This window comes from Branchiostoma belcheri, unplaced genomic scaffold (assembly GCF_001625305.1).
Source record: "Branchiostoma belcheri isolate BF01 breed outbred unplaced genomic scaffold, Haploidv18h27 scaffold169, whole genome shotgun sequence".
Classification (NCBI taxonomy): Eukaryota; Metazoa; Chordata; class Leptocardii; order Amphioxiformes; family Branchiostomatidae; genus Branchiostoma; species Branchiostoma belcheri.
Window position 1 is genome coordinate 451207 of NW_017803146.1, and position 9709 is coordinate 460915.

The 9709-nt window shown below is 41.4% G+C and overlaps 1 protein-coding gene across 1 annotated transcript in view; it reads right to left on the bottom strand.

The window, feature by feature from the left end:
- LOC109466547 (catechol O-methyltransferase domain-containing protein 1-like) overlaps positions 1 to 7293 on the bottom strand; it is a 14089-nt gene extending 6796 nt beyond the window's left edge. The window contains exons 1-2 of the mRNA XM_019764280.1: positions 7123 to 7293; positions 1565 to 1686 (exon numbers count right to left, since the gene is read on the bottom strand). Coding sequence (XP_019619839.1) covers positions 1565 to 1686; positions 7123 to 7201 — 201 coding nt within the window. The 5' untranslated portion in view covers positions 7202 to 7293. The remainder of the gene's footprint in view (positions 1 to 1564; positions 1687 to 7122) is intronic.
- Between the last annotated feature and the right edge of the window lie 2416 nt (positions 7294 to 9709).

Consider the following 9709-nt stretch of genomic DNA (forward strand, 5'->3'; position numbering starts at 1 on the left):
CAAATGCTTCGATAAGAGCCATGAAGTCAACACAAAAGGCTGGGTTAGAATTTGAGCAATGAAATTTGAACTTCAAATGAAACCACTGCATTGATAGATGGAAAAACTGTAAGAGCTAGGAAGAAAGGGACTTTTCTCAACTGTTGGGGGCAAAATATGAGCATTTTTTAGTTGACTCAGAACCAGAATTTTTTTTTTTTTGCAAATCAGACAAAAATGAAGAGGCGAATCCGAGAACCAACAAATTAAATTGGTGTGGCCTTAAGCTTCTTTTCTCTTCTATGTAACTTAATACAACAGATAATCAGGGGTTAAAGCAACACTTTGGAACACACACTTCAAGGTTTAATCATCATATGGAAGATATATAGTTTACTTAAAGTACATGTATTCAATATATAGAATAGACTTGGAGGCAATAAGGTCATGCAATATTTCAGCGATAGGTTTCAGGCAGTTAGGTTGTGATATCACATTCTATCATTGCAAGGAGGTTCCTTTTAAACCTCCTTTTAAGGATAAAATTGTTGTAAAGGGTGTAAGAAACAGGAGGAGTGATCAGTAGAAACAGATAAAAAACCCTGGTCCCGGGCCGGGGTTCGAACCCACGACCAAACCCACTAGCACCAGTCCACATGCCGATCACGCTCTGACAGTTCGGCTAAAAGGTCTTAGACCCGTCGGCCGGGTCAGCTGGTAGCGCCTATAAACCCCCCACTGTTACAAGGGTAATGAGAGTTTGATACCCTTTCCAAAGATAATGTGTAAAAAGTGAAGTCTGAAGTGTGCTGTGTGAAGTTATGCAACAAATTGAATTTGCAATTGGCAACAGATTTTGCCAAACCTACAGTTTAGAGCAACCTTGTACGAGGCAGTTATCTTGTGGTTGCGCTACTTGTCTGGCCACAAGACCGCGCTAACAGCTGTGATATCACAGCTGGCTATATAAATGTCGTTATTTGTTGTCTCGAATCAATAACTCTCACAATGTTAATAATTAATAAGTTGACTTGCCTTGTAGTTCTAAGTTTATTCATTTGTCATGTTGCATTGTCATGTTGCAATTTTGGAATAAATAAAAATATTCATTTGTTTCTCAAATTGTATTATGTGATTTGATTACTTTTTGTATTGTCATCTTATTGGTATGGCGGCTTTAAAAAGGTATTTCATGTCAGAAACACCTGTTTCGCCATGCCATCCACAGTGCACATTGTACATGGTAAAACTTCATAAACAAATAAATAAATAAAGTGTACACAACAACAGCTAGAGCTTATTAATGACTGAAATCTTGTTTCCACACTTCTGGAGTACGTAAGGGACTGTACGATATTTACCGGGGAGGGAGGGCCGGTCCTCTGAGGGGGGAGGGGAAAATTTTCAATCAAAATGTTGTCCTCCCCATACGAAATTTCACTCTCTGTGATTCACGCCGGGGGGAGGGCCTAGGAAAAATTTTTTGAGCCGGGGGGAGGGCCTAGGAAATTTTTTTTTACGCTACCCCCGGACGACCGGGCCCCCCTCCCTGGTAAATATCGTACAGTCCCTAATTGTTCCTTACCTGTCTAAGCTTGTGAAGACAGGGGTGTTCTCGGAGTGAGTGGTTTATGGCATACTGTACCAGTGGGTTACTTTTTCCACCAAAGTCACTTTTAAAAGACTGCGACTGTCCCGCTCTTCTTCCTACAGGCAGTACACACAGTGTCAGATATAAAGTCATATGAAGAAAATAACTGTTTAGACTGAAGGGTTTTCAAACCTATGCTGTAAGTAACATTACATAGCGTGGTACAATTACGTAATGTAAGTAGCGTGAAGTGCAAATGCCATAATCTGAAATTACCAGGAACGTTACTTAATATGACGTTGCTTCTTGCAGCCCTTTCAGTGTTTGACATGCACGGCCAGGCTCCCTTTTCCGTCTTCCGGGCTGGATCGTTCTTTCCACAAACCAGGCCCTGGGGTGAAGATCTCAAAGCGGGAGATACTTTTTCACATTGGGCTAAGGGTAGGGGTCGAAAACGAGGCGGAGGTCACTGGAGGTCACCGGAAGTGCCGTAGTACGCGTGACGATGAACAGCCACGCTGCTATTGGACAGAACACTGGACTGCTACTCATATGCTTCAGCAATACCTCAGTTTCGGTAGTGTGGGGAGGGCTACCTGCGTCTTTCCCTCGATTTACGTGCAAAAACGTCAACTTTTACGTCTATATTCACTGCGTTTGTGTGGCTCTTACCTCTGGGGACAAGGAAAAGCACAGTTCAGATCATATTTGAGGGGATTTAAGCTCTGGGGACCAGGTAACACTCCATATAACGTTACATGTAGGTAATGGGGACCAAATTGGTTATCAACGTTATATTTTGTGTGGCTCTTACATCTGGGCTCTTTTTTTAGCTCTGGGACTAGGTAAGGCAGCTAATACAGGAAACATTTGCACCGTACAAGTAATAATTGCAGGGCTGTCAGGTCTGGGGACCAGGTGAGGCACCTTACAGGTGAGTTACGTGTATTTCCTTTGACTTGGGTTGACTATGGACCAGGTGAGGTACCTTACAGGTGAGTTACGTGTATTTCCTTTGACTTGGGTTGACAATAGACCAGGTGAGACACCTTACAGGTGACTGACGTGTATTTCCTTTGACTTGGGTTGACAATAGACCAGGTGAGACGCCTTACAGGTGACTGACGTGTATTTCCTTTGACTTGGGTTGACAATAAACCAGGTGAGGCACCTTACAGGTGAGTTACGTGTATTTCCTTTGACTTGGGTTGACAATAAACCAGGTGAGACACCTTACAGGTGAGTTACGTGTATTTCCTTTGACTTGGGTTGACAATAGACCAGGTGAGGCACCTTACAGGTGAGTTACGTGTAAGTTACGTGTATTTCCTTTGACTTGGGTTCACTACCTGGTCTTACCTTGTCTCTAGTGCCCAGAAACACACCTATGTTACCTGTACGGTACCTTACCTGGTCTTACCTTGTCTCTAGTGCCCAGAAACACACCTATGTTACCTGTACGGTACCTTACCTGGTCTTACCTGGTCTTTAGTGCCCAGAAACACACCTATGTTACCTGTGTGGTACCTTACCTGGTCTTACCTGATCTTTAGTGCCCAGAACACACCTACGTCACCTGTACTGTACTTTACCTGGTAAAATTTAACTTGGATGACCTGATCTTTGAGACAATCTCTCTTCAAAATGCTACCCAGGAAAACTGCTGCCTCAGAAAGGGTATCAGGCTACTAAACTCTAGTTTTCTCCAGCATTATCTAATGTAATGTACCATTATGCCAATGGGCAGTTAAACTGGCCATATAGCATACAGATGCCAGCATCACCATATTCATATTAACTGTTTTTCATTCCAGATATCTGATACCGTATTTGGTCATCGAGTCATTTTCAGTTGAAATTTGCGCCATGAAAGCATAGATTTCTCTAAACTTTTTAAAACAAAGGTTTACGTTCCTCAAGAAAGCTTGAGTGCAACCATGGAAAAAGTCCTAAACGGATTAACTTCCGATTAAGGCTGTCCTTTCCATCAAGTACATTACCTCCAAACTGCACAGACCGTTCATTCTACAGTCGTTTTAGTCTTTACTCGGTCACTACTAGTACTGGGATTGTTAATGACAGGCGTGCGTTCAAGTATTATGGCGGGATACATGATTTTGATGCTGTGTATTTGCAGTTCATGTATTGTATACTGACTTGAACTACACTGAAAATAAAAGTCTATCGAAACAAGAGTGAAAAGGTGTATTTTCAGCTTTAATAATAATTGAATTGTGCTAAAAATAATATACAATGCATTATCAATATACGGGAAATGTCCAGAGGTACTAGAGGTAATGAATCTAGTTACTATAAAATGTTATGCCTTAGGCCACACCAATTTAATTTCTTGGTTAACAGATTTTCTAGAAAAATAATGGAGTGGGCGGGACGAAAATAAAAAAATAAAAACAGGCCTAGGCATCCTATTATGGAGCCATGAAGTAAACGCTGGTTCAACATTTAAACAATGGATTTTGAACTTTTAATGATACCATTGCATTGAAAGATGGAATAACTGTAACAAGTAGGATGAAAATGACTGTTTTTAACTGTTAAGGGCAAATATGAGCATTTTGAGGTTGATTCTGAATTTTTTTTATTTGCAAATCAGAAAAAATGAAGCAGGCGAAGCCGTTAACCAAGAAATTAAATTGGTATGGCCTTAAACAGTTTTATAAATATTGTTATACATGTACATGCGACTCAGACAAATAGAAAACAAACAAGCAAACAAACAAATGCAGAATTTTTGTGCAGCTCATCATACAATTTACTTCTACTAAGTTCTAGTTATTCTACCATTTGGTGAAACAACCTTTCAGAATTAATATAACATAAGTCAGGGTTCAGCATTCATGTTCTTGTTGAGAAGTAAAGCTGGCACTTCCAAGAATTCCAGAATGTGATGCATAGACATCTCCAGCTCCTGCTGTGTGATCAGTTTCTCCTTTTTGGCAAATGCACTGAAAAAAGAGAAATAATCTAGGCCAGCAGTATATATATACAGAGATGTCAATAACCAAAAATTAGGTACAAAAGACCAAACGTATCTGAAGTGTATGGTCTTACCAGGTCTCAAGAGCTATGAACCATTACGAACAAACATTACCTGTATAGTCTCTTAGTTGAAGATAAAGGACAATGCAAATATACCTATACATTAGTGCCTTACCTGGTCCCCAGATAAAAAGGGGCCACATGCACGCATGCAAATGTATGGTACCTTACCTGGTCCCCAGAGCTAAGAGCTCTGCAAATATTACCTGTACAGTGCCTAACCTGGTCCTCAGACCTAAGATATTACCTGTACAGTGCCTAACCTGGTCCTCAGACCTAAGAGCCGCACAAGTATTACCTGTACGATGCCTTACCTGGTCCCCAAATCTAAGAGCCGTGCATATATTACTTGCACAGTGCCTTACCTGGTCCCCAGACCTAAGAGCCGTGCAATTATTACCTGTTCGGTACCTTACCTGGTCCTTAAACCCAAGAGCAGAGCAACTTTTTACCTGTACGGAACCTCACCTGGTCCCTAGTCTAGAAAATAAACTCTACTCACATGTACGGCACCTCACCTGGCCTACAGTCAGAGAAAATAAACTCTACTCACATGTACGGCACCTCACCTGATCCAAGTCTAGAAAATAAAGTATACTCACCTGTACGGAACCTCACCTGATCTCCAAGTCTAGAAATAAACTCTACTCACATGTACGGCACCTCACCTGATGCCCAAGTCTAGAAATAAAGTATACTCACCTGTACGGAACCTCACCTGATCTCCAAGTCTAGAAAAATGACTCTACTCACCTGTACGGCACCTCACCTGGTCTACAGTCTAGAAAATAAACTGTACTCACCTGCAAGGAACCTCACCTGGTCCCGAAGTCTAGAAAATAAAGTGTACTCACCTGAACAGCACCTCACCTGGTCCCCAAGTCTAGAAAATAAAGTGTACTCACCTGTAAGGCACCTCACCTGGTCCCCAAGTCTAGAAAAATGACTCTACTCACATATACGGCACCTCACCTGGTCCCCAAGTCTAAAAAATAAACTGTACTCACCTGTACGGCACCTCACCTGGTCCCCAAGTCTAGAAAAATGACTCTACTCACATATACGGCACCTCACCTGATCCCCAAGTCTAGAAAATAAACTGTACTCACCTGTACGGCACCTCACCTGATCCCCAAGTCTAGAAAATAAACTCTACTCACCTTTACGGCACCTCACCTGATCTGTAGTCAGAGAAAATAAACTGTACTCACCTGTACGGCACCTCACCTGGTCCCAAAGTCTAGAAAAATTACTCTACTCACCTGTGCGGCACCTCACCTGGTCTACAGTCTAGAAAATAAACTGTACTCACCTGTACGACACCTCACCTGGTCCCTAGTTTAGAAAATAAACTCTATTCACCTGTACGGAACCTCACCTGGTCCCCAAGTCTAGAAAAATTACTCTACTCACCTGTAAGGTACCTCACCTGGTCCATAGTCTACCCAAGTCAAAGGAAATACACGTAACTCACCTGTAAGGTGCCTCACCTGGTCTATTGTCAACCCAAGTCAAAGGAAATACACGTAACTCACCTGTAAGGTGTCTCACCTGGTCCATAGTCAACCCAAGTCAAAGGAAATACACATAACTCACCTGTAAGATACCTCACCTGGTCCATAGTCAACCCAAGTCAAAGGAAATACACGTAACTCACCTGTAAGGTACCTCACCTGGTCCATAGTCAACCCAAGTCAAAGGAAATACACGTAACTCACCGGTAAGGTGCCTCACCTGGTCCCCAGACCTGACAGCCGTGCAATTATTACTTGTACGGTGCAAATGTTTCCTGTATTAGCTGCCTTACCTAGTCCCAGAGCTAAAAAAAGAGCCCAGATGTAAGAGCCACACAAAATATAACGTTGATAACCAATTTGGTCCCCATTACCTACATGTAACGTTATATGGAGTGTTACCTGGTCCCCAGAGCTTAAATCCCCTCAAATATGATCTGAACTGTGCTTTTCCTTGTCCCCAGAGGTAAGAGCCACACAAACGCAGTGAATATAGACGTAAAAGTTGACGTTTTTGCACGTAAATCGAGGGAAAGACGCAGGTAGCCCTCCCCACACTACCGAAACTGAGGTATTGCTGAAGCATATGAGTAGCAGTCCAGTGTTCTGTCCAATAGCAGCGTGGCTGTTCATCGTCACGCGTACTACGGCACTTCCGGTGACCTCCAGTGACCTCCGCCTCGTTTTCGACCCCTACCCTTAGCCCAATGTGAAAAAGTATCTCCCATCATAAAGCAGATCCTAGTGAATTCTTTCAAAGCAGATCTTTTTTGTTGTCTATAATTTAACTAAAAAAGACACTGTCTTGTGACTCTTGTCTTGTCGCCACCGAAAGGGTCACGGTGACTCTTGAATCGGGCTTTAACATATTAATAAATGCATTGTGAGTGTGAGGGTAATGCTAAATATAAGCCGGAGTCAAGAGTCCCCATGCCGAAAGATCTGCTCTGAGATTTATGAATACATTAGGCTATATACCTGCCAGATAGCCCAGCACAGCAGCGCCTGTGGCCACGCCGGCCAACACCAGACTTCTGACGTTCACAACACTGTCCATTCTTCCGCTGGTTACTTTCTATAACAGTGTAGGGCAAGTTAAAACAACCACTGCAAGCAAGTGTAGAAACCTAGACGTGCACGCTGGCGAGGAGTGTAATGTAGTAGTAAGAGTCATGTGAATTGTGATGACCCATGCCAGCTGATCCGTGGTACGGTAAAGGGTTTCTGGAAACCGAAGGGTGGGCTGGTGGCTAGGCCACGTTGCAGTGCTACCCTTCCCGGTGAAAAGGCCTATACCCGTACCAATCTGTATTTACGGTTACCTTAGTCCTACACGAGCACTGGTCTTTCCACTTACCCTCTTTGGTCAACGGTCATTTATATTAGGGACCTTTGGCATACTGGGCTACGTCAGTCAGGTGATCTACTATCTAGCGATGACCTGTTTACGTATTTACATGTACGTTTTTAGCCTGAAATCCAGTCTTGTTTAGCTAGGTACAAGTCCGCTAGCTGCTCCCCCAAAAAATATTGACGGGGAGCGATTTTGGGGGGCGGACTTATAGCTTGCCTTTTGTGTTGACTTTATTCCCCCTATCGTAGCATTTGGGGCTATAATAGGATGCCTAGACCTGTTTTTAGTTGGTTTTTTTTTTCGCCTTGTGTCTTCAATTTTTTTTCAAAATCCGAGAAACGACCAGTCCGGTTGGGAAGAAAAAAAGAAAAAAAAAAAAACTAAAAAAAAAACAAACAAACAAACACAAAAACTAAAAAGGAAATGAAACTATTAATTCCTTTTTGAGCTCGAGATAGTTATGTCATAGTCACCCCCGGTCCCCCCTTCCCCCGAAGGTGTTATGTTTTGGGGGCTTCAAGCTACATCATGGATATTAGTCAATTACCGGCGATATAGCATGCTCAGACACACAAACGACCGTCGAACGGTGTACGTATAACGTTAGATGAAATAATGAATGAAATTATTTAGTTTCTTTGCTGGGGCGCTGTACAGAGAATTTCAATCTATCTCATCAGAATTAGGAAACGCTGTGACGAAAAAAAATGACAGAGTTGGGAGCACTTCTCGCCCGTTTGTACTCTCCAAGCAGAGGTTTGGGTTTTGGGTTATTTTTGGCGTGTTTTTATTTTTTATGGGGGTGTTTTTTTTTGCACTGGAATTTTTTTTGGGGATGAAAAAAATTCCAGTGAAAAAAGAAACACTGATCAAAAAAGTCTAAAACACCCCAAACCTCTGCTTGGAGAGTACTAGTAACCGATTTGGGCCGGGCCATCTACTGTCCAAACAGATCGTGCTGTCTTTAATTAATACATATCGAAAGCGAGTATCCATATACCCCCTTATAATTATAGCTCAAAGTTTGCAATCCCAGAAACTTCAATCTGGACATATAGAATTCATGGGCCGGACCGTGATCATGACCAAGGGTTGGAGCCAGAACTGGTTTAACGGCATATTTGCCTAAATACTAGTAAGTGCCCTGAAGCTAAACAAATCATTAGAATCAGGGCTTCTCAGACTTTTAAACAGATCATTTGGAGCCGACTTTTATACAGATCATTAGGTGCAGGACTTGACACTGTTGATGTTTAGGATGTTGTATTTAGTAATTGTTTATGTACTGTGTATTTGTTGTGTGTATTTTTATGTGTATCCAGGATTACCTGAAAAGCAGGCCAAAATCCGGGCCTGAGCTGTACATTACTGGTTAAATAAATAAATTGAAATTGAGTGAGGTCCACACAACCGTATTTCTTTTCAGACAAATTTAAAACTTTGTTTTGTTCGGTATTTGTGTGGTATTTTGTTTAGAGAAATGCTTTAGGAAAAGTCATGATTAATGATCATAAATTTATTTTCTGTTATCAATACCATTGATGTTGGCCACAAATAAAGTTATCATATGATATAAAATTTCAGTCACAGCATGGAACCTGTCGGGAAGCTCTGGAATTTTTTAAAAATTATTTTTAAACTATCTTTAATCAGGGCTCGCTTGTTTGTTTTTCTGTGTGACATGAATTACTGTGGTCGTGCAAATAAAATTAAATGCCACAGGTTAAAAAAAGCCACGATATTTTTTCTTCTACGGACTATAAAGTTAAATCTTAATATCAAATGATTTGTATATTTCAGTTCATGAAGATAATAGTACTTTTTTCATATACTGTATACCGCTCGGTCACAAAGACCCATCCGGCAGCTGTCAGGCTAGAGCTATATATTAACATTCATATTGTAAGACATTTGAAAATACTGTACCTCCATGGTCTGTTTTTTTTTTTATATGCATTTCGATGCATATTGCTACTCCGTTATTTGTTGTGTATTTAGTGGTGTTTAGTGCCTTTGCTTTAGTCAAACGCTTAGATCATCAGTGAATTAACCAATGCCTTAAGTTGAAACGACAACATAACCAATGTAACCAATGATCGGGAAATGGCAGAAGATTTCGAACGACCCGTCTATAAATATTTGGAAGGAGGTTAAAACGATTGTTATTAACAAAGACCATGAAACATGAAGGACAGTCACAGAAAATTTTTC